Raw genomic sequence first — 24,305 nt, forward strand, 5'->3', positions numbered from 1 at the left:
CTTCTTACTCTTACTTTAAAAATTGTAATTAGGAGTGACTTTTATTTATTTCTCAGTTTTATGTGATAGAATATGCAGCATGTGATGCAACTTACAATGAAATTGTCACAATTGAACGTCTAAGATCAGTTAATCCCAACAAACCTGCCACAAAAGATACTTTCCATAAGATCAAGCTGGATGTGCCAGAAGACTTACGACAAATGTAAGTTGATACACAAGAAATGCTGAGAACTTGGAAGTAATATGCAATTAGTTTAAAAGAATATAAATTTTAAAATACTAGAAATTGATTTTAAATTTGGTGGACTTTGGCAAAAATGGTTTGGTTTGCAAGAGCAGTGGGGGAAAAACTTATTTAGCTTTTCCTACTTATAGAATCAAGGCAACCTTGCACTTGATTAAACTTACTTGGCTACACACATGGCTGATGTACATAATGTACATTTGTTTTCTAAACTAACTTTGTTCATTCTAAGATTTAAAAATGGATCAAACAAATGTGATAATTCTGTCATAAGTCACAAACTAAATTATAGACTAAATAATTTCTCCTGTTTTTTTCTCTTTTACCTAAAATGTTTTCAGATAAATGTGTAATAAGTAGAGCCAAAGAAGCTTTAAAAAGTCATCTCATCTTACAATCCTTGATCTGGAATAATGATTAAAGACTATAGAAGAGATGCATTTTTTTTTGCAGATTTTATCAAGTGAATACAGTACATTTGATTTGGACATGTTGTTGAACATTAAATTGCAGTTCAGAATACATAGAAATCCTCCCTTTTCTAGAGATTGTGTATGTGTGTAAATTTTTGTGCCTTCTGGTTCATATGTTTCCTTCTCTCCCTCAAGTTGTTTAGCAGTTTCTTACCCCATTCTCCATGATGTGCTTATTTCATATTGCATGCCTGTATCAAAACCTCTCATATGCCCCATAAATATATATACCTACTATGTGTGTGTGTGTATATATATATATATACACACACACACACACTATATATACCTACTATGTACCCACAAAAACTAAAAATTTAAAAAAAAAAAAAAAAAAGAGAAAAAAAAAGGCCTGCGACAAGAAAAAAAGAAAGAAATCAGTTACCCTGTAGGTAGCTATCTCCAAAAGTTTTCAATAGTTGACTTAAGAAAACTACTGACTTGTATGTAACTGAAATCAGGAAACCTGTAGTGTAGAGTGGTTCCCCTGAGTATGTCTCCTTTGGTAATCTAAGCTGTACTTCAGAGATGTACAGAAAAAGGAGCTAAGCTTCTAAATGGATATAGCTTATTTTGCGTAAATCAAATTTAATATGAATCCATGATTCTTACACATGTAAATCTATCTGCATTTATTTATGTCAGTAGTTGGTAATTATTCATCTTAATTTTTTTTTTTTAATTTCTAGGTGTGCCAAAGAGTCGGCACATAAGGACTTTAAAAAGGCAGTTGGTGCCTTTTCTGTAACTTATGATCCAGAAAATTATCAGCTTGTCATTTTGGTGAGCATTTTCGAGTTGTTTATTTTTGGTTTAATTTGTCTGGGGCAATTGCCTTAATAATAATGTTGTTAATTTAAATCATTTAGTCCATCAGTGAAGTCACCTCAAAGCGAGCGCATATGCTGATTGACATGCACTTTCGGAGTCTGCGCACTAAGTTGTCTCTGATACTGAGAAATGAAGAAGCTAGTAAGCAGCTGGAGGTATGTCACTTTCCCTAGCACTGCTTGTAAGGCTACCTAGGAACGATAACTGTATCGTTCTACAACTTGAATATGGGGAGCTTGTTATTTATTTACTGCTTCTTAACAATTCCTTAGGTTCTATAGTTGGAAAATTATACAAAGCATAATCATACTAAAGTTTCCATGCCTGAGGTTTCAAAATTCAGCAGCAGCTTATGTATATTAAGGGACTTCTGGTCCTTTTACTTTTACTAGAAGTTTATCAAAGCTGCTAATAAAATGAGGCAATGCTTCTTCCATATAACATGTTGTCATTAAAAATACTAGAGAATATTTAAATATCTAATCATATTCCTTTCATTATGTATGTTTATCTTTGTTTAAAAGGATATAGAACTTCTTCATTCTAATTGGTTGTCATTCTTTAAAACTCCTGTCTTCAGATTCCCGCCAGAGGCTATTTCCCTAACTTACTATTTCGTCTCTTAAGGTGCATTTTATCTACTTCTATTAATCCTCCAATAATTTTCATCACCATACATTTGTTTTCGTTGATAACTGTCTGGTACGTCCATCCATTACTAGAGAAACTAAGTGGATCTTAGAAGAATGTGCCAGCTCTACTATATTACTGTCAAATTCCAGAGTTCCTCATCATTATTCATTAGAAGGAAAACACCACACATTTGAAATAGTAAAGATAAAAAGGAGTTCCAAACTGCATTTTAAGAGAAAAGGTAGTCAAGACTGTGTTCTTATAAAAACCCTGTGAAATTTGCCACCTGCCAACTTGATGTATGATGCTGAACTCTTAGAAGAACGGGAATAGTTTAATCTCCTTTTGCCACTTTGTTTTTTCTTAAGGCCATGGAGGGCTGTTTCACTGGTCTTTGCTCTCATTCTTTCTTGATGTCCCTGTGTTCACAATTTTGTGGTTTCTTTAGTGATTCTCTCATAACTTTTAGCCCAGAACTGCCTCCTTACTTTGATTGTGAATATTATGAAAATATACTCATATGCCTCTTCTTAAACATCAAATTATTCTTAAATGATCTATTATACTTTTGGCTAACCATTTATCAGTGAATTATCAATGAAAAAGAATGAACCAGATTAATGAACCAGGACTCCAAAAACATGACTTCTTGAAAAGTCCTAGAATTATTTTATAGATTTTATTACTCTAGTCTAAAAAAAATGGATATTGCACTTTTAAATTATTTATACTAGTTATATTCATTCATTCAAATTATCAGGTCTATTGAACAATGAGAAACTAGTTTGCATGTCTGTCTTTGTTCACTACTAATATTAAAGAGATTTACATGTTCCTATAAGAAATTCCCATTTTTCAACATGAGCCACTAATACGTTTGGTTTTCATTAATGGCATGCTAGAACTAAACACTAAATTTTGGTAATGGTATTTAAAGACAGTGATTATCCACAAGTTTGGGATGTCAGTGTAACTTAGTTTCGTCATCACTGAATATTTACAAGTGCTCATCATACTTGTGGATCCAGATCACAAGGTCTTACAGACTCTGGTCTCATGTTAGCTTTCAGATGCTTACTTACTAAGAGTTTAATTTTTGACATTTTTTGATTATTCAGTTTAACTACTGTACCAACAATTTTTGATTCCTTAGGTTTTGAGGGAGGTATCATTTTAATGTCATTTCACAACAGCGGACTGTTTAGACCACAGTACCTAATGAAAAATAGCACTATTTCCAGAAAATATATACTGATACCTTTTAATAAAAATGAAGCGAATAAAATTTTCTATAAAGATGATATTTAAACATTTTTTTTTACCTAAATAAGTAACATTGAGTTTGTCAGACCGAGTGAGCTGGTTTTTATTGGGGAACATTTGACCTGCTTCTTAGTTATTATATTGTTGATGTCATTGGTTAACTAAGGCAGCCTTGCAGATAAGTTTTCAGCAGTTACCTTGGAAAATGTCAATAAGTTCCTTCCTATTAACAAAAACATAAAATGTCATAGACCTTTAGTAACCTAAAAAGTACTTAGACTGTGAGAGGTATTTTCTAAAACCTGTTAGTTTTTAACTAAAACTATTGAAAATTTATAGACCCCTCATATACAGGGTCAAGATAATTTACATGGCTGGCCTCAATACAGTTGTCATGATAGTTGATAAAGTGTATTTATCAGACGTGCATTTCTCTTCAGAGTTCAAGGCAGCTTGCCTCGAGATTTCATGAACAGTTTATCGTAAGAGAAGATCTGATGGGTCTAGCTATTGGTACTCATGGTGCTAATATTCAGCAAGCTAGAAAAGTACCTGGGGTCACTGCTATTGATCTAGATGAAGATACCTGCACATTTCATATTTATGGAGAGGTAAATATTTTACTGCATAGTTTTTTTCTTTTTCCCCAAAACAAGTATTTCAGCTAGCTAATCTTTTGTCTTAAAACTTTTCCCCTTTTATTAGGATCAGGATGCAGTGAAAAAAGCTAGAAGCTTTCTCGAATTTGCTGAAGATGTCATACAAGTTCCAAGGAACTTAGTAGGTAAGTCAGAAGTATCTGTTGACATATAGTACAAAAACAAAGTTTAGGTATGTTTTAGTTTATTTATGGTGATAGAATTCCACTTTTTCTCACTGGAGGGTATCATTTAATTGAAACATAGTCTTTGAAATATGGTCTGTTCTTCTAGCATACAAAAAATTATTTGGTAAGTATGATGTTTAAAGGTTACATTTTCAGAAGATACTCAAAAGAGATTGCTTTTCTAATTCAAACCTACTAATACCTGAAAGGGTAAATCTTGCCCAGCCTCCTTACTGTATACTTTTTATATCTTAAAATTAAATAATTTTTCAAAGTGAATGATATTTGGGGGCTTTATGATTTGAAGTAGATTTGTGTTTGATCCTTCTCATGGGACTATAAAATGATAGCATTCATTTTAATTATCTCAGGGTTGAAGATCTGAACATAGGTTACTTAAATCTAAAAAGTTCCAAAGCTAGAAGAAACTTCAAATGTCTCTGGGACTTTCTGCAAAGTCAATAGTAATTCTTCATTTTGACTTGAGTACTGTTTTATGACCAGCACCATCGTGAGTATCAGCAAATATTTAGGAGCTCTTCACCAATACTCCTAAATGCTGCAGATATCTTTAGTAGAACATATCAAAACCAGGTGCAGTTTTATCAAGAAAGCTACATATGTTTTTAATTTGTAAATAAAATTGGGACATACTGCCTATATGTGTTTTATCTTTTAAACTTGAGATCATGGCCATTTTATATAAAGTAATACATTTTCTTTGGAAACTTTAAAGAAGAAAGCAAGGACTTCTCATACATTCTGTTTACGTAGTTTCGATGCTAATTTAGCCTGCTTTTTTGTCAGCATAGAATCATAAACATCTTCCTTGTCATTAACAAACACTAGAAATGGTATCTTCCAAAGAAAATTAGCTTGAAGATAAAGTACAAATAGTAGGGATATAATGCAGAAGTGTTAGCTCAACTGTATACTACAGACAACTGGAGAATGTGTTTGTAATGTTACTAAGGTAACTTGCATACCAATTGTATGTGTACAGAATGTATGCATAGCACAAGATAAAGTGGTAATCTCAAGACAGTCGGGTGATGAATAATATTTATTTTCTTCTTTACAGCTTGTCAAGCAGTTGCATACCTTTTGTAGTTAGAAAGGTTATTGTAAATTTAGGAATTCTTATGGAAAAAGAGCCGGTAGGTTTTTTTTTTTTTTTTTTAATAGCAAATGAGTAGAGAATTGTGTGTCAGATTCATTAAAGTTGGTTTTGAAGGTGGCATGATGGTAGTGGGGAGAGTGCTTGGGCATTGGAGCTGGATCTGGATTTCAGTCCTACTTTATTCTTTGGTGGCAGTGTGACTGTGGGTCACTGTCTTAGCCCCCCTGAGACTTCTTTTTTTTACCTATCAAATGTGATAATAGTATCCACCTCATACAGTTGATGTGATAATTAAATGGGAAGATATAGTAGGGGACAATTCTGGACACAGTAGGGGACTCTGTTCTTCAGCTTATTCAAAACAACTCCATTTCAGTAGAATGGAATCATAGTAAATTGCCCTTTGGGATTTGGAAATAAGTGTGTAATGTAGAATTGGATTATTTGCTATTAAATATTAAAAGTAGATTCTACCTGTGGTTACCTGGAAAGAAGAGGATCTCAGAAATAACCAGAAAGACTGCTAAAGTAAATCAGCCTTGTTTTTGTTTTGTTGTTTCTAGTTAGTAAAATGAGATAATTCTGTTTTAGAGATGGTCCACTGCAACACTGGGAATGTTGGGAATTTTCAGAAAGCATTTTATGTAAGATTTTGGGCAAGGCAGATCTTTAGAGAGGTGTCATAATCAGTTTCGCATGCGTTTTGTTTGAGTCAACCAACATTATTTGTGATCTCTATTTTTCACAAACTCTCTTTAGTATATGCACTAATGTATCTTCTTTTCATGATTCTTCACTCACTCAGAATGAATTGGTATAACCAGTCCGCTATAGTTAACACACAGTACTTAGGATAGTTAAGACATTATCTTAATAAAAACATCCCAAAATCTCATTTTTCATTTTGGTAACTCACTTAGATCTTTATTAAAGTCAACATTAATTCATGAAAATATAAGTGTTGCAGATTAAAATCAAACTGTGTGAAGACTCCAAGTAGCTTCTCTCACCTCACCTTTCCCCTTTTCATTGTAGAAGAGCAGAAATAATTGACAGGACCTAGACCAAGAATCCTGATTTAATGGTGTCAGTTCTGTTCTATGACTAGTCAAAGAGTTTCTAGGGGTGAATGAGGCAGCCACACACGGCAAGAGTGTCAAAGCTATGCTCTGATTACAAGAGCCACAAGAATTTTTTGTGAGAAGGCTTTTCACTGAGTTCTTATCTAGCATTGGCTCAGAGCAAATTTTCGCTTCCATCTTTTCCCCCAACTTTGCCTTGAGCTTTGCCTTTAAAGGCAAAAAGGAAAACATGGAAGATGAGATGGTGAGGGCAAGCATTTGGTGGATGTGGCCAATATAAGGGTACTTAGGTACCTTGGGTGAGCCCTCAGAATCAGATGTAGTTCACATATACATTTCTAGAGTTAGTAATTCTTAAGTTTGTAATGTCTTGCTTTAACACTCATGTGCGATGATGCTTATGAAAGCAGCCATTTTCCAGTAATGTATATGATTGAATTTTACAAAATAAGGAAAATGATCAAGTACCTATTTTTTATTGGTACTTGAAATCTCAAGTTTTAATAGATGTTACTGAAAAATACTTAAACTGGTTTTAAGTTTTTTCATTGTGGTTTTGAGTTATCTTAAAGTGGGTTTTCTTAATCTTTTACTCTGTGACTAATCCCTTCACTTTTTAATCCATTGCTAAAGTTTATAAGTAATGCACAGGAGTGATACTCTGTTAACACATTGACCTTGAAGAATTTGTATTCCTTTTGGATGTATGTATAGCTGCTTAAGCCACTTTCGAACTTAGATTATCTTTTATAAATGTGCCTTCCATACAGAATTCTGAAAATACCATGGACAAAGAAGCAGATTTAAATCAGGTACAGATAAGAATGGAAAGTATTGAATAAGTGAATATATTTCCCATTATCTCTCCTTTTTTCTTAATTCTTTTTATAGAACTTTGCAGAAAGAATGATACATACCACAGTACCAGCAAGTTTAAAGCGTACCCTTTTGTGCAAAAATGAGAGGCTATCTTTGAACTGCCTTAAAAATTCAAAATTACCCAATCAGTTTGCAAGCATTAATCAACTCTGGTACCTGACCAAAGGAGTTTAAACAATGATGTCCTAATGAAACAGAAAACCAGATTAACCATCTTGTTGAAAAGAGTCTCTACTTTGGTTTTGAAATCTTACAATTCAATACGTACACATACACATAAAAATGTCTATCTATATGAATGTCATAGTTTACAGTAGGGCTGTGCTTACTGCTTTAAGGTATGTGTTTTTAAAACCAAACTTTATTTATTTATTTCTTAGGCAAAGTAATAGGAAAAAACGGAAAGCTGATTCAGGAGATTGTGGATAAGTCAGGAGTTGTGAGGGTGAGGATTGAGGCTGAAAATGAGAAAAATGTTCCACAAGAAGAGGTATGTTCCAGTACAAATACTTTGTGGCTTGTCTAATAGTAAAAGTTTTTTTTATGTGATATGTTGAAGACCTCTAATATGTGCATAAAGTAAATGCAAATATTCTGATTATCAAGCATGCCTGCTGTAATTAATGTCATAGTTGTAGATAATGGCCCCTCTCTGTACTCTAATGCTGTGAGTTTGGATTAGTCACTTTATTGAATTCCTTTTTCCTAATCTTTAAAATGGGTAGTTATAAATTTTTAAATATGAGACATACATCACTGGGTTGAGTGTTAATAACAATTTAGTAAAATAATATATATATATAAATGCTTTTTAAAGCACTTTGTAAATGTTAATGTTGCTGACAAAGGCAAAATTGGAACGTAGGTTTTCTGGCTTTTATCTTTTCACTTTTTTAGTTTGGGGATTGTGTAGTATATGTGTTTATTCTGTGTGCTTTAAATTTATTTCTGTGCTTAATATCTCTTCCCCATCCTCCTTACCTTTAAATTCTATAACCCTTTTATCTTCATAAATATATGCTTTTTGTAGCAGCTTTTAAAGTATTTGCATGGGGTAGAGAGGTGAGGATGCACCTTTCTGTGCAATAGTACTCTTAAGATACTGTCTCCTCAAAGAGCCATAATTTTCACATATTGTCTAGCTTTCTTTTTGAAAGATTCTTTTAGCTAAAGTCAAATCTTTTTTTCTGTATATAATTTGTATTCTGTAATTTTATAAACCAAAACTGTTTATAATTTACATCTTTAAAAAATATGATTGATAACATTAATAGAGCTAAATAAAGTTTTAAATTGGCCCTTTTTTTCTTTTTTGTGTTTTCTGTTTTTTACCAAGGAAATTATGCCACCAAATTCCCTTCCTTCCAATAATTCAAGGGTTGGACCTAATGCCCCAGAAGAAAAAAAACATTTAGATATAAAGGAAAACAGCACCCATTTTTCTCAACCTAACAGTACAAAAGTCCAGAGGGTAAGAATTACTTGTCACTTTGAATTACAATAAAAGAAATTTGTCTCAGATGTCACAATTGGTATTTTGGGTTTTTTCTCTGGTTAGACTTGTAGGCTACTGATGTTCTATTTTTTTTTTTTTCAAATGTGATTGCCAGTTTATGAGATACTACATATTAATGTGATACATACTTTTCAATTTATTCACAGTGACAAATCTTATGCTGTAAACACAGAATAATGGGGTTGCATTTAGTGGTCACATTTTTCTTTTGACAGTGGGCTTTTTTCCATGCCTTCTTTCTTTAAATTTTCCAGGTATTGTAGCTCAAAATACACCTTCTGTTAGATGCATTAGTTACTACTTAAAACCATATTTTAGAAACTAATTTTCTGAACTAATCTATTTAGAAATCGGTTTAAAAGTCCTGCAGTGAAAGTCCTGCGTTCAGGCTTCTGTGTATCATTTGTTATAGTTAATGACATCCCTTGCATTCCTTATACTGCTTTAGGTGTTAGTGGCTTCATCAGTTGTAGCAGGGGAATCCCAGAAACCTGAACTCAAGGCTTGGCAGGTAGGAGAACATTCCTTGAGAAGTACACTTTCAGTTTATATTTTAATGTTTATTCCCCTTGTTAAGAAAGATTACAAAAGATCATCAGGATTAGGGACTGGAGGGAGGAGTGTTTGTGGGTATGTGGATCCATTGCCCCGGAGTTAAAGCTTAAACACCTTCATGCCGCTTGTAAGGCTTTTCCCAGTTACTTGTCCAGTATCATGTCTAAATTATCTTCTCCCTTGCACTCTAGAGACGCTTAAGCCATACTGAAGTACTTTGAGTTCTCTGAACATTCTCATGCTTATGTTGCTTCTAGACGTATGTAGAGGTTTACTCTGCCTGGAACGCTTTTTCTCCTCCACTTGTCACTTCATTTTGACTTTATTCCTTACAAAGCTTTCCTTGTGTACTTGCCAAAGATCCCCACCGCCATGGCTGGTTCAAGAGCCTTCCCCTTCTGTTTTGCAATGTGCTCAGCCCTAGCATAGCACTTAAACATAGATGTTTATTTGTTGATCTCCTCAACCACATTGTAAGTTCCTTGAGGGCAGGGAGAGCTCGTGAGAACTGTTTATGGAAAAAATGTTGTGAACTCATGGATTAAAAGCAAAGGTGCCATTTTACAAAGAGAACTATAACGGCAAGTAGATTGGATATGTCTCATTACCGGGCAGCCCATTATCCCAGAACAAGGAGGAACTTTTTTCTGGTGTCCATATTGAAGGCCATCAGTCAATTCTTGCCTTTCTTCATTTTAATTTACTATTCAGGTCTACTCGTGAAGTGCTTAAATTAGAGTGGCCCTTGGGGTACTCCAACAGTTTAAACGTTGCAAGAAAAGATATTCGTAAATAATTTGCTCCAAAGTCAATCTAACTAAATCTATTACATAGGATTTTAAAGCTTAGTTTGGTGATGTTTGACCCAGAGGGAAGGGTGTAGCATTCATTCCATCACATGGTATTTTGGGAAATAATACAGTTAAAGGCTTTGTAACAAATAAAGCTTGTTGGAGAAACACCCAACATGCAGAAATGAATTGCCAGTTAATAATTTGCACAATTGTGTCTAGGTTTCGCTATAACTTGTGACAAGAAGTCGTTTTTTTTCCCTCATTTTATATATATATATATATATATATATGGGCTAGGAGTACAGACATTTAGCATATGCCTTTTAAAAATCTGTTCTTATATTAAGTAGTGTCCATAGAGAGAAGTTCAAACTTCCCTTGTGATTCAGCCTTTTAAAATTTTCTGAGTACATTATTGAACTGTGTATGGGCTTAATAAAACTTAACGCTTGTCAGTGTACCTATTTTTTTTGTCTCACAGATTATTCAGTGCATTTTTATCCTGATGTTTTTGTTTGTATTTTGTGTGTACTGTTTTACTTGGTTAGCAGAAATGATTTACTTTTTACTTTTGTACCCTTGGTATTTCATTTTGATTTTTTTAAAGAATTTGATCGGCCAGGTGCAGTGGCTCATGCCTGTAATCCCAACACTTTGGGAGGCCAAGGCAGGCAGATCGCCTGAGCCCAGGAGTTCGAGACCAACTTGGGCAATGTGGCGATACCCCTTCTCTACAAAAAATACAAAAATTAGCTGGGTATGGTGGCATGCACGTGTAGTCCCAGCTATTCAGGAGGCTGAGGTGGGAGGAACACCTAGGGCCCAAGGAGGTCAAGGCTACAGCAAGCCATTATCATGCCACTGCACTCCAGCCTGGACAACAGAATAAAAAGACCCTGTCTCAAAAACAAACCAAAAAAGCCCCCAAAAAATTGATCAGGATAAGGCCTTTTGTAAATGAATTAGAGCATCTTATACTGCTAATTTTGTTCATACATCTCATGCTAAAGCTTGTATAATTTTGAATTATACATTTTGTGATTTTGCTAATACTGAATACTAGTCTTTATAATAATCTGATATGTTTAAGAGGTTACTATTGATCTATTCGTATTCATAGTAGATGTATAAAGTAGTATATCAACTACTTTTGTTTTCATATATTGATTTATATTTACAGCAAACATTTGTGTACCTACTATTCACCAGATCCTGTGCTAGGGAATTAGTCGTTACTTGCATTTTTCAGATTAATCTGTCATTAATTTTATAGGATCATTGTTACAATTTCTTTTTCAGGGTATGGTACCATTTGTTTTTGTGGGAACAAAGGACAGCATCGCTAATGCCACTGTTCTTTTGGATTATCACCTGAACTATTTAAAGGTGAGAACAGAAAGAACTTTAACTTCTAATCCTTTTGTACTAAAATATACAAACTTTATAGTAGATCTTTCAGCAGTTAGGACTCATTCTAGCCTGTGCAAAACACTGTATGACTTGTCAAAGATAATAGAGAAAATACGTTGTTTAGCTTATAATTTTTCTAAAAATGGAAGTCTTTATAAATTTAAGTACCAATATACCAGTTCTCAATAAAGTTTTATATTTCCCCTTATTCTTCTCTTAAACCCTTACACTCAGTTTAGGCAATCCTGTACATAGCCTGTTAATCCATTTGATCCTTTCTAGCATTTTGCTTTTTTCCAGGCCAAAATTTGTGTCTATAACTCTTGCCTTTATTGCTCCTTTTATGTCATTTATCAAGGAAATCTAAGCATTTCGTGAAGTTCTTTGCTTAAATGTTTACCCTCTCTACTTTTCTCTTTACTGTTATTCAAAACACAAACTATTTGTGTCTTCTCGTAAATGTTCATTTTAGTTAGTGTGATGCAGTTATGCCTCCTTTAAATTTCAAACTGGAAGATAGGAACCAGGAGGCTACAAGGTGTAGTGGAGAAAGCACTGGATTGACAATCCAGCAATTTACTTATAAGACTTCAGCCAATGAACTAGCTGTGTGACTTCAGGCAAGTCACTTCCCTACGTTAGATGCTTCTTGAAATTCCTTTTGGCCAAAATGTTCTATAATTTAATGAAATGGAAATTGATCTACTTCATTTTCATAATGTTTTATTTGTATCCATACATATCAAAATTATAATGTAGCTGGTATTAAATGTTTTTAAAGAGCATTTCAACTCTTATTTATGGCATTAAGAATTTTTTTTGCTGATTTCTTGAAAGAAAAAGTACATGATTTCTGCTTGTGTGTAAATAAGAATGAAAGGAAGAAAAAGTGTAATACTGGGCATGCCATTCATTCTTATGGTGGCCAGTTAATTAAAAGTGGGAAGGTTTCATCCAGCAAGGTTTACATGGGTAGGATACCTCTTTGATTTTTTTTTTAAGTATGTTTATGTGTAATCTTGTGTGTGTGTTTCTTCATATTCTTAGCTTAAATCATTATGAAGGCCTGGAGAGTTAGGATTGCATTGTATCAAATCCCTTGTTCTTTTGACTGATGTTCTTTCTTAGATCCTTTGATTTATTCTCAAGAATATCTTCTTTGGTTATCAGCAGCTGCCCTGTTGCCATTCTTTCCATCACCAGAACTTCCCTTGTTTGGGCCTGGCATCTCACCAAAAGGTGACTGCTTTGCCCCAGTGGGATAACCTGGACTACTGTTCTGTTTTGCAAGATATTCCCATTCTATGAGCTATTACTATACCTTTGGAAGAAGTCACTCAGCTGCAGTCTCTCCTTTGCTCAAATTCTATGTAAAACAGATTCTGGTGTAACTATGTAACTTGCTAATGATGGCAGAGCACAGATGAAACTGACCAAATCCTTACCTGACCTTTCTTTTCCAGAAGCTGCCACAACCAAGATTTTAGAAACTTAGCTGTACAGGGGGTTCTCCAATGACTGTTGATATAGACAGTCTCTATGATAACCTCTGCTTCACTGAGACACCTACTACTACTATAGTTATGAATCTGATTCCCTGTAGCCAGTAAATGAGATGTTTATGAGTGGATTGGGAGGACAGTGGTTAGAAATGAGGTTTCATCTGGTTTTAACAGAACCCAACATACTGGAAGCACTGTTTGTAAGGGTCTGTCAGTGGACCCCAGGTGTATATTTCTATCAACTGAATGTGTACTGTTTCTCATACTTGTTGTAGCAGAGTTGTAGTCTTTAAGAAGTTTTCAAGGCCTGATGTAAGACCTAGCTGTCTGGTCAGGTATTAAATAGTTTTGTTTTCCCCTCATGAGGAATAGTCAGCATTTTCAGTTCATGAAAAAATCATTGTTCCTTAACCATAGTATATGTTCTTTTAAAACAAAAGATGGCCCAAACTCAATGCTTTGTAAATTAAGGTATTAACTGGCAAATCTATTTTAATCAAGATTATTTACAATGTGTGATTTTTAAGGTTAACTGGTTAAACCTTAAATGTCATTTATCTGTATTCATACAGTTTAGCATTGTTTTATTTAATATCCTATCATGAAGAAGTCCCCAAAATAGCATATCTGTGCCTTAGCAGTAGAATAATTGGATAATAGTGCCAAATTAGACAACTTTAAATTGTATTCAGTATAACTTTAATGCTGAGTGTTTTTGTTATATCTCTAATTCTCGACATCGATAATCTATTATCTGTAGTGATTTTCTTTTTAAGGAGATCATTCAGTTTCCTGATAATTCTGTGTAACAGTGGTTACTGTAAATTTAGAGCTGAAATTGAAATATTCCAGTATATTTTTTATCTGATGAAAAGGAGAAAGGTTTTATTAAGTAAAATGTCAAATTATTTTTACTGTTATCTTGTATATTTTAAATAGGAAGTAGACCAGTTGCGTTTGGAGAGATTACAAATTGATGAGCAGTTGCGACAGATTGGAGCTAGTTCTAGACCACCACCAAATCGTACAGATAAGGAAAAAAGCTATGTGACTGATGATGGTCAAGGAATGGGTCGAGGTAGTAGACCTTACAGAAATAGGGGGCACGGCAGACGCGGTCCTGGATATACTTCAGGTACAAACTAAGCATTTTACTCAGTAACTTTATCTGTTCCTAGACTTATAGCTGCTAATCTCTAATATTCATTAGAACCCCATTATAACAATTTGTCACTACATGGTTTCCAGTTCGCAATGGGTTAAATTGTGTTACAAGAGACATAGAATAAAAACCTGATAATAAACACGTAGAGTTCACAGGGCAGGTGCAAGTTCTGTTCATGCTCTGATTGGGGGTAAATCTGCAAAGCCCTTGTGTGTTGATGACTTTCTTTAAGGCCTCTCCTGATTTTATAACTGTATAGTCAAAACTTTTTTCATTTGTGTACTGTGGCTCATTTTTTTGTCAGGTATGTGCTGGTCATACTTGCTGGATGGACTATGTAAATCAGGGGTCTGCCTCTTGTGGCTCATAAGGTGATTTTCAGTGGCATGGCCAAAGTCAGTCCTAGGCACAGTCAAGAAGTAGGCAAAGTTTCTCTTTGCCTTCCCAGCTTTTCTGTCCGTGCTTCTTTCTTCTCTCCCAGTACCTTTCAGTGAACCTGATCCCCACCTGCCAGTGCCTACTGTCTTTCTTGCTCAACTGTGTATCTACTTTGTAACTTGCTAATGGTGGTATAAGATATAATCCATCTCACGCATATTTGCATTTCAAAAAGGAACTCTTTAAGATGGAAAAGCCTTCAAGATCCACAGGAATGAAGCTATAATGGTGAAGCTATAATTGGTCATTAGCTCCAACAGAGGAAGAGAGAGGTAGTAGAGTTGATATTCTGGAGTTGGGGAGAATTACCTACTCCTAAGGCCAACCTTGAACCTAACCCCTAACCCCTCTCCCAACAGTCTATTCTTTTTATTCATGAATTTCTGCCTCACCATGGAGCTCTTTTTCTCCACTCCTGTCCTCTAAGTCATTAACCCCTTCAGGCATAATGAGTTTATTATAGTAATTCTTTATTAATGATCAGTTATTGTAATGGGAGTTGGGGGGGCAGGTTGTGGACCAAACATCAGGCAAGCGTGTATCTGCCTTCAGCTAGATCCAATCCGTGACCCCACAAAAGACCCTTCCCTGAAGCAGTTGCCATGGTGGCCTCCTTTGCCACCCTCTCAGAAATGACCAGATTATATACATTCCCCTCTGTCCTGGGCCAAATCTTGCTAAAAGGAGCTCTCTTTATAGAGGTTTTATCAAGGTATCACACTTAACTGTCGTAGATAATCTTTCCTCCAGAGAGCATAGATGTTTAAAGGAACACAGCTGTTTAATGATATGGCACATTAAGGTTTGAACTTAGGTGGCTAATAAAATACCTTTTTAAAAATGAGAATGAAACATGTTTATAACCGAAATTACCTCAAATATTGCAAAGCCCTTCATTTTGAGTTTAAAATTTTGTTTTATGAAATGGAAGGTGATAATACTCTTTGTGGGCTTATAAATTGGGAAGAGTTTTGGATTACCCCTGAAACGTCTCTGGAAGCTTCTGTTAACCTCTTTTTTTTTTTTTTTTTTTTTTTAAGTCAGACAATGGTATATAACTTTTAACTCTCGATAGGAACTAATTCTGAAGCATCAAATGCTTCTGAAACAGAATCTGACCACAGAGACGAACTCAGTGATTGGTCATTAGCTCCAACAGAGGAAGAGAGGGAGAACTTCCTGCGCAGAGGAGACGGACGGCGGCGTGGAGGGGGAGGAAGAGGACAAGGAGGAAGAGGACGTGGAGGAGGCTTCAAAGGTATGGAGATCTTCATTAAGAAATCAAAGTGAATTGTAGCAGCTGTCTTGAAGTTCCATGAAAAATCCTGTTGATGCAATGAACTATTATCAAGATCCCATCTCTCCCATTTTGTGCTGATCACCATAGGAAAGGATCAGCCTTCCACTTGTGTAGAAAGAAAGAATATTAGGCAGCCTTCCTTATGGTTCATATAGATACATGAATAAATGCTGATAACTAATTCAGCATCTTTGTGAGTCTAAACAGCATCACTTCATTAACTCACATTGACCTGTAGATGCAGAATTACAATACCTGTGAAATATTTTCTGTTACTTGACAGCAGGCTAGATTATTGATCATTATGTAACTGGAATCACTGGGGTTGATTACATTTCAGATTCTATGGTTGGTTTAAATAGAGGATGTGGGAATAAAGAACTTCCGGTAAGCATTTCAGAATTCAGTAACTGTTGAACCTTTTGAAAATATTCTCGTAGGAAACGACGATCACTCCCGAACAGATAATCGTCCACGTAATCCAAGAGAGGCTAAAGGAAGAACAACGGATGGATCCCTTCAGGTAAACCCTGTCTGCCTCTTTTCATCTTAATTGTTTGAATATGGTAGTTTGAGATTTATGAGTTTATTTTACTTTATTGAAAACATGTTCAAAGATTACAAATCCAGTTTATATGAAATATTTTACCTTCAACATTACAGTTGTAGTCAATCTTAGTTCTTCGTGACAAGTATAAAAATAAGGGGATTTCTCTAGAGAATATGCAGTCTGAGTATTTATAAAGACCTTGACAGACACACTATGATTTTATTATTTATTATTTATTTTTACTTTTTTGAGACAGAGTTTTGCTTTTGTTGCCCAGGCTGGAGTGCAGTGGCGCAATCTCAGCTCACAGTAACCTCTGCCTCCCAGGTTCAAGTGATTCTCCTGCCTCGGCCTCCTGAGTAGCTGGAATTACAGGCACCCGCTACCACGCCCAGCTAATTTTTGTATTTTTAGTATAGACCTGGTTTCACCATGTTGGTCAGGGCCGGTCTTGAACTCCCAACCTCAGGTGATCTGCCCGCCTTGGCTTCCCAATGTGCTGGGATTACAGGCGTGAGCCACCGTGCCCAGCCACACTATGATTTTAATACTGCGTTGGTAGACCTACAATCCCCTAGAGAAGGAACATCCTGGGATGTACTTAGAGACTTCAGTAAGCTCTATGTGTCTTTGCTCCCCCGAGATACAGGGATAGGGTATTGTCTTTGAATAGAAAATAAGGAAAAGAAGATGTCTCTCTCACAACTAATAATCATGATAGACAGAGCTGATGATATTCAGCTAGTCTCCATGCTTGGTCAGTCATCCGCTTATTTACACCCAGGACCTAGTCTGAGGATCCCTTCTCAGTTGGCTGTCACCAGTGCTAAACCAGTTGTTATATAATTTTAAAATTATCTCCTGAGCACATCCAGGCACCTTTGCTAAGTGCTTTGTGTATGTTTTATCTCATTTAATCTTACAGCAACCCACTGAGGTAGTTTTATTATTCCACTTTATAGGTGAGTGCACTGAAGCTTCAGTCCTTTGCCCCCAGTCACATAGCTAGCATATGTCCAAATGATAGTCAAACCTTAATGTTTGATTCTCCGAATCCATGTTGTTGTCTACTTTTTCTGTAACTTTTAATTTTCAAGACAAGTAGTTAGGGTTCCTTCCTGACTATGGATTCATTTGGGACCATCACCCAAGATTAGTGAGAGATACTTTTTAAGACAAAGTTTACGATGGAATATTTCTTGGAATTCATAGCAGCTCAAAGTGAGTGTTAACTATTGATGGGTTCTTAAGGACCACAGAAATCCCTTGGACATAGATAGATTGGCAAATTAGTGTATGTACCTGTCTTTTACAAAGCTATAAGATATTTATGTACCAGTTTTGTAATTCTCCACTTTAACCAACATGTTTGATGAACTTGGCAGTCTAACCAGGATGCACATTTATATTTCTAAATGAAATGGAATACTGAATTAAAAAGGTGATATTATGAAAATAGATACAAATCTGGCCAGGCACGGTGGCTCACGCCTGTAATCCCAGCACTTTGGGAGGCCAAGGCAGACTGATCACCTGAGGTCAAGAGTTTGAGACTAGCCTGGCTAACATGGTGAAACCCTGTTTCTACTAAAAATGCAAAAAATTAGCCAGGCGTGTTAGTGGGCACCTGTAATCTCAGCTACTCGGAAGGCTGAGGCAGGAGAATCGCTTGAACCCAGGTGGCAGAGGTTGTAATGAGCTGAGATCTCGCCATTGCACTCCAGCTTGGGCAACAAGAGCGAAACTCCATCTCAGAAAAAAAAAAAAAAAAAAGCTGGGCACGGTGGCTCACGCCTGTAATCCCAGCACTTTGGGAGGCCAAGGCAGACGGATCACAAGGTCAGGAGATCGAGACCATCCTGGCTAACATGGTGAAGCCCCGTCTCTACTGAAAATACAAAAAATTAGCCGCGTGTGACGGCATGCGCCTGTAGTCCCAGCTACTCGGGAGGCTGAGGCGGGAGGATGGCGTGAACCCGGGAGGCGGAGCTTGCAGTGAGCCGAGATCATGCCACTGCACTCCAGCCTGGGTGACAGAGCGAGACTGTCTCAAAAAAAAGATACAAATCAAAGTACTGAATCCTTGGTAACCAGACATTTAAAACACATGCGCATACCCGCTACTTAAACATACTTTGAAATTACAACTCTTTGGGGATGTTTTTAGCATTTGTGCTTGAAGTAGATCAATATTTGTAGTTGTTTTAGTTCCATTTGTCACTGTTAACTTTCATTTGTACCTCTGGAATTAACAGTGCTGTATTCAGCATTGGCACTTAAAATATTGTATAGCTCTTAGAACACTATTTTTTAAATTATATTAATCTTTATACTCTCCTAGGATTCCAGTCCTTCCACAAATTATTATATTCAATTTTCTTTATACTGTTCCATTCTTCAGACAGAGTTCAGGTTGTAGGATCATCCGAATTTTCTTAGTGAAATACAAGCCAGTAGAAACCAAAGCTTGTGTTTTTCTACTGTATGACTATGGGAGCTCACGGTATAGAGAAACTTGATCATACCTGTGATAGATACAAAGATGTAAACTAAAGTCTAGTTAGTGAGTTATTTGAGGGTAAAGCCAGAATAGGAAAACATTTTGTTTCTCGTTTCCTAGGTTTCACAATCTTTGGAGAATAACTCATTTTATTTTAACTCTAGTGTTAGAGGCATGTATGTCTTCTGGTAATCAGTAATAGTAATTCATTTTACCTGTTTGTTTCTCACTGTATTATTCTACTTAGAAGAAGACATGATAGGATTGTGAGTTTTTCTCTAACTTTGGATGCAGTGAGATGACCAGTGTGTTCCAGTTAAAGGAGAAGAGTGTTTTAAAATCATAAACCAAATAAAGAATCCTACCTTACATTAATTTCTTGCACTTCTTCTGTTCTCATCTCCATTTCTCTTTTTAACATGTGGAGTTTACACTTCAGGTTTAAATTTCTTCTCAGGCCAATTACAGATTACAGTAGGATATGGTCTGTGTATATAACAACTATAACTTGTTTTAGATCAGAGTTGACTGCAATAATGAAAGGAGTGTCCACACTAAAACATTACAGAATACCTCCAGTGAAGGTAATCGGCTGCGCACGGGTAAAGATCGTAACCAGAAGAAGGAAAAGCCAGACACCGTGGATGGTCAGCAACCACTCGTGAATGGAGTACCCTAAACTGCATAATTCTGAAGTTATATTTCCTATACCATTTCCGTAATTCGTATTCCATATTAGAAAACTTTGTTAGGCCAAAGACAAATAGTAGGCAAGATGGCACAGGGCATGAAATGAACACAAATTCTGCTAAGAATTTTTTATTTTTTGGTATTGGCCATAAGCAACAATTTTCAGATTTGCACAAAAAGATACCTTAAAATTTGAAACATTGCTTTTAAAACTACCTAGCACTTCAGGGCAGATTTTAGTTTTATTTTCTAAAGTACTGAGCAGTGATATTCTTTGTTAATTTGAACCATTTTCCTGCATTGGGTGATAATTCACCAGTACATTCTCAGTTTTTCGTAATATATAGCATTTATGGTAATCATATTAGACTTCTGTTTTCGATCTCGTATAGAAGTCTTCATGAAATGCTATGTCATTTCATGTCCTGTGTCAGTTTATGTTTTGGTCCACTTTTCCAGTATTTTAGTGGACCCTGAAATGTGTGTGATGTGACATTTGTCATTTTCATTAGCAAAAAAAGTTGTATGATCTGTGCCTTTTTTATATCTTGGCAGGTAGGAATATTATATTTGGATGCAGAGTTCAGGGAAGATAAGTTGGAAACACTAAATGTTAAAGATGTAGCAAACCCTGTCAAACATTAGTACTTTATAGAAGAATGCATGCTTTCCATATTTTTTTCCTTACATAAACATCAGGTTAGGCAGTATAAAGAATAGGACTTGTTTTTGTTTTTGTTTTGTTGCACTGAAGTTTGATAAATAGTGTTATTGAGAGAGATGTGTAATTTTTCTGTATAGACAGGAGAAGAAAACTATCTTTTCATTTGAGAGAGGCTAAAATGTTTTCAGCTAGGAACAAATCTTCCTGGTCGAAAGTTAGTAGGATTTGCCTGCTCTTTGGCCTGATGACCAATTTTAACTTAGAGCTTTTTTTTTTTAATTTTGTCTGCCCCAAGTTTTGTGAAATTTTTCATATTTTAATTTCAAGCTTAGTTTGGAGAGATAGGAAGGTCATTTCCATGTATGCATAACAATCCTGCGAAGTACAGGTACTTTGTCTAAGAAACATTGGAAGCAGGTTAAATGTTTTGTAAACTTTAAAATTTGAAATATATGGTCTAATGTATAAGCAGAATTGGAAAAGACTAAGATCGGTTAACAAATAATACGTTTTTTTCTTTTGTTTTTTGAAGTGTTGGGGTTTGGTTTGGTTTTTCGAGTTTTTTTTTTTTTTTTTTTTTTTTTTTTTTTTTTAGTGAAATTTATTGAGGAAAAATATGTGAAGGACCTTCACTCTAAGATGTTATATTTTTCTTAAAAAGTAACTCCTAGTAGGGGTACCACTGAATCTGTACAGAGCCGTAAAAACTGAAGTTCTGCCTCTGATGTATTTTGTGAGTTTGTTTCTTTGAATTTTCATTTTACAGTTACTTTTCCTTGCATACAAGCAAGCATATAAAAATGGCAACAAACTGCACATGATTTCACAAATATTAAAAAGTCTTTTAAAAAGTATTGCCAAACATTAATGTTGATTTCTAGTTATTTATTCTGGGAATGTATAGTATTTGAAAACGGAAATTGGTACCTTGCACACATCATCTGTAAGCTGTTTGGTTTTAAAATACTGTAGATAATTAACCAAGGTAGAATGACCTTGTAATGTAACTGCTCTTGGGCAATATTCTCTGTACATATTAGCGACAACAGATTGGATTTTATGTTGACATTTGTTTGGTTATAGTGCAATATATTTTGTATGCAAGCAGTTTCAATAAAGTTTGATCTTCCTCTGCTAAACTGATGTTGATGCAATCCTTACAAATGATTGCTTTTAAAATTTTAAGCTAGGAAAAGAAATCTATAGAAAGTGTTCTGTTACAAAATGTAACTGTTACCATTGGAAATTTCACGTCATAGGAAGTTAGCCTTTATCTACCAACTTTCAAGAACTTGTTTAATAAAGTGAAAAACTCAACCAAATGGTACAAAACCACAGTGTACCATTACATTATGCACTAAGTCTCTTTTTTACAAAGGCTGAATTCAGCAAGGCGCTAACTTGCTTAAATGTGAATTACTAACTTCTAAAACTGTACTTTGATTCACATGTTTTCAAATGGAGTTGGAGTTGATTCATATTACAATATTTGTGTGCTAAACGTGTATGTTTTTCAGTTCAAAGTCATGATGTTTTTAAAATCTTATTAAAGTTTCAAAAATCTGAAGATTGTTTATCTAGATGTAAATTTTTATTAAAAAGTTGCACTTATGAAAAAGCAAAAAATTAGTCTGACAGATGTTTGCTCCTGGTTTTAAATTTCTACATTTGACAAAAACTAATGATATGTGGGGGGAAAGTTGTGCAAAGTAAATGTATGTCGCAAATAATCTTTTATGAGCCCTTAAAAGGCAAAAACGAAGATACTTGAAAATAATTCTCCATATTCCCAGACATAAAATTTCAACACATTTATTGCATAGGGTGCCACTAAACCATATTAAACATATACTCCTATTTGTGCACACATAAACATACCCTGCCCTTTGGAAAAAAGTATGTCTGTGGAGTAAAACAAAAATGATTTAAACATCTCAGTAATAAAATAAATGACAGGTTTTTAGGTAGAATGTGCCTGGGAATTGACTATGGTAATCACTTCAAGGAACTCTGGCACAGCCTACCCGCTTAAAAGGTACAAATGGAGAGGTGACGGTGTCAGTGTTCTACCCAGTGTTAGAATCCAAAATGATGTTAGCTTCCTCTACCTTGATGAGTCTTTTTTCCCAGAAAAATAACTTTATTTTCTGCTTTTCTAGTTTTTCGTTCTGATACTTTTGTGGTTCTTTGCTACCCATTTTGTCTAACTGGGCATCATTAGTGCTGGGTAGGCTGAAACCATACTCAAGTAACTTGTTTGGATTTTCCTTGTTTCACAGTAATTTTCAGCACTACACATGAACAGCCTGTTGGAGGCAACCAGCTTAACACTCAACTTAGCTCTCTCAGAGCCATCTCTCTCATCTGATCATGGTCTTAGAATTCCTGGTGACTCGGAATATCCGTCTTTTAGAGGCAGCAAAATGATTCTGACCCTTTCGAGCCAGTTTCAGTTTCATGGCGATAAACAGCCTTGTGAACCTCTATGCCTCTGATAACCAGTTATTCTGAAATAGTCATTACCATGTGCTACTCTTGATTGCTCATAAGGCTTAATGTACCAGACTTTAAATCTTGAGCATCTTTTTTTTTTTTTTTTCTCTGTTTACCTGAGGTCATTTAAAAAGTTTTTTCAAAAAAAAAAAAAAAAGTTTTTTCAATTTCTATGTACCATAATGAAACTGAGAAAATCCATTTTATTTTAATTTTTTTATATACTAAGGAGTTTTCTGTTAGTGGGAGAGGCTTGCTCTGTGTTAAACTCACAGGGAAGAAAAATCCTTCCCCTGGAATACAGACCCAGGGTGCAGCCAGCAGTGCTCTAGCCTTTGCATGAGAGAATGGTATCCTTGTGTCTCTTCCTGACCCTTTGCTGACAAGTTTCCCTCATTAAAACCTTTTTCTTCTGTGTGTCTTTGTGCAGTTTGCCATAGCCCATTACCTCAAAAATGGTGCCCAACATGAGGTAAAATCCGCTTATTTCACCTCTGGCTTTTTGGAAACTGCAAAAGGGATCAACTGAGCAATACTAGGGATGGACAGCATCCCTGCTGGGGCTGGTGATGGGAAACCCAGCCAAGCTAACATCTCTGCTATGCATGTTAGTGTGGTGCTTATTGGTGTCCATGTGCCACAAAGATCCTGGGAAGTCTGTGTATGGGAGATTGAGACAATTTAATCATTTGGCACTCCAAGTCTGGCAGACTTTTTGAAACCTAAGGAAAAAAGTTGGGAGAAAACCCTCAGCCCCAGCCCCTAAGTGCCATTAGAATAGTTGATGCAATCTAAACTTTTTTTTTTTTTTTTTTTTTTTTAAGAGACAGAGTCTCTGTCACCCAGGCTGGAGTGCAGTGGCGTGATCTCAGCTCACCATAACCTCCGCCTCCCAGGTTCAAGCGATTCTTGTGCCTCAGCCTCCCTAGTAGCTGGGACTACAGGCACGTGTCATCATGCTCAACTAATTTTTCTATTTTTTGTAAAGATGCAGTTTTGCCCATTTGGCCAGGCTGGTCTCGAACTCCTGACCTCAGGTGATCTGCCTGCCTTGGCCTCCCAAAGTGCGGGGATTATAGGCCTGAGCCACCGCACACAGCCACAACTTTTAGATTTGAGACTCGTCATTGTGCAGTGTACCACCCAGGGGCCTTTGGGAGGAATTGAGGTGTATCCTGTGGGGTTTCAAAAACACTAACAGGGAATTGGACTCCCAGCAATGGTCACAAGAGTAACCTGAGGCTTTAATTGCTTATATGATGAAGAGGCTACACCCACAAAGTAGTGAAGCTGAATGGCAAACACTTTGGGTTTATCATGAGATTATCTTTTGCCAGATGAATGTGCTAGGCTGACCAACGGGGAGGGAGCAAA

General features: G+C 35.7%; 1 protein-coding gene across 16 annotated transcripts in view; it reads left to right on the forward strand.

The window, feature by feature from the left end:
- The window catches only part of FMR1 (Fragile X messenger ribonucleoprotein 1), a 38,759-nt gene extending 16,695 nt beyond the window's left edge, over nt 1-22,064 (forward strand). The window contains exons 5-17 of one of the 16 annotated variants that reach the window (XM_015128359.3): nt 57-205; nt 1,410-1,503; nt 1,590-1,706; nt 3,888-4,058; nt 4,153-4,231; nt 7,735-7,844; nt 8,691-8,825; nt 9,319-9,381; nt 11,519-11,605; nt 14,071-14,266; nt 15,810-15,992; nt 16,475-16,557; nt 19,602-22,064. In XM_015128359.3, coding sequence (XP_014983845.1) covers nt 57-205; nt 1,410-1,503; nt 1,590-1,706; nt 3,888-4,058; nt 4,153-4,231; nt 7,735-7,844; nt 8,691-8,825; nt 9,319-9,381; nt 11,519-11,605; nt 14,071-14,266; nt 15,810-15,992; nt 16,475-16,557; nt 19,602-19,763 — 1,629 coding nt within the window. In that variant the 3' untranslated portion in view covers nt 19,764-22,064. The remainder of the gene's footprint in view (nt 1-56; nt 206-1,409; nt 1,504-1,589; nt 1,707-3,887; nt 4,059-4,152; nt 4,232-7,734; nt 7,845-8,690; nt 8,826-9,318; nt 9,382-11,518; nt 11,606-14,070; nt 14,267-15,809; nt 15,993-16,474; nt 16,558-19,601) is intronic. The other 15 variants (XM_015128360.3, XM_015128362.3, XM_015128366.3 and 12 more) reach the window with 15 other exon arrangements.
- The last annotated feature ends 2,241 nt before the right edge of the window (nt 22,065-24,305 follow it).

Source organism: Macaca mulatta, chromosome X (assembly GCF_049350105.2).
Source record: "Macaca mulatta isolate MMU2019108-1 chromosome X, T2T-MMU8v2.0, whole genome shotgun sequence".
NCBI classification, from domain to species: Eukaryota; Metazoa; Chordata; class Mammalia; order Primates; family Cercopithecidae; genus Macaca; species Macaca mulatta.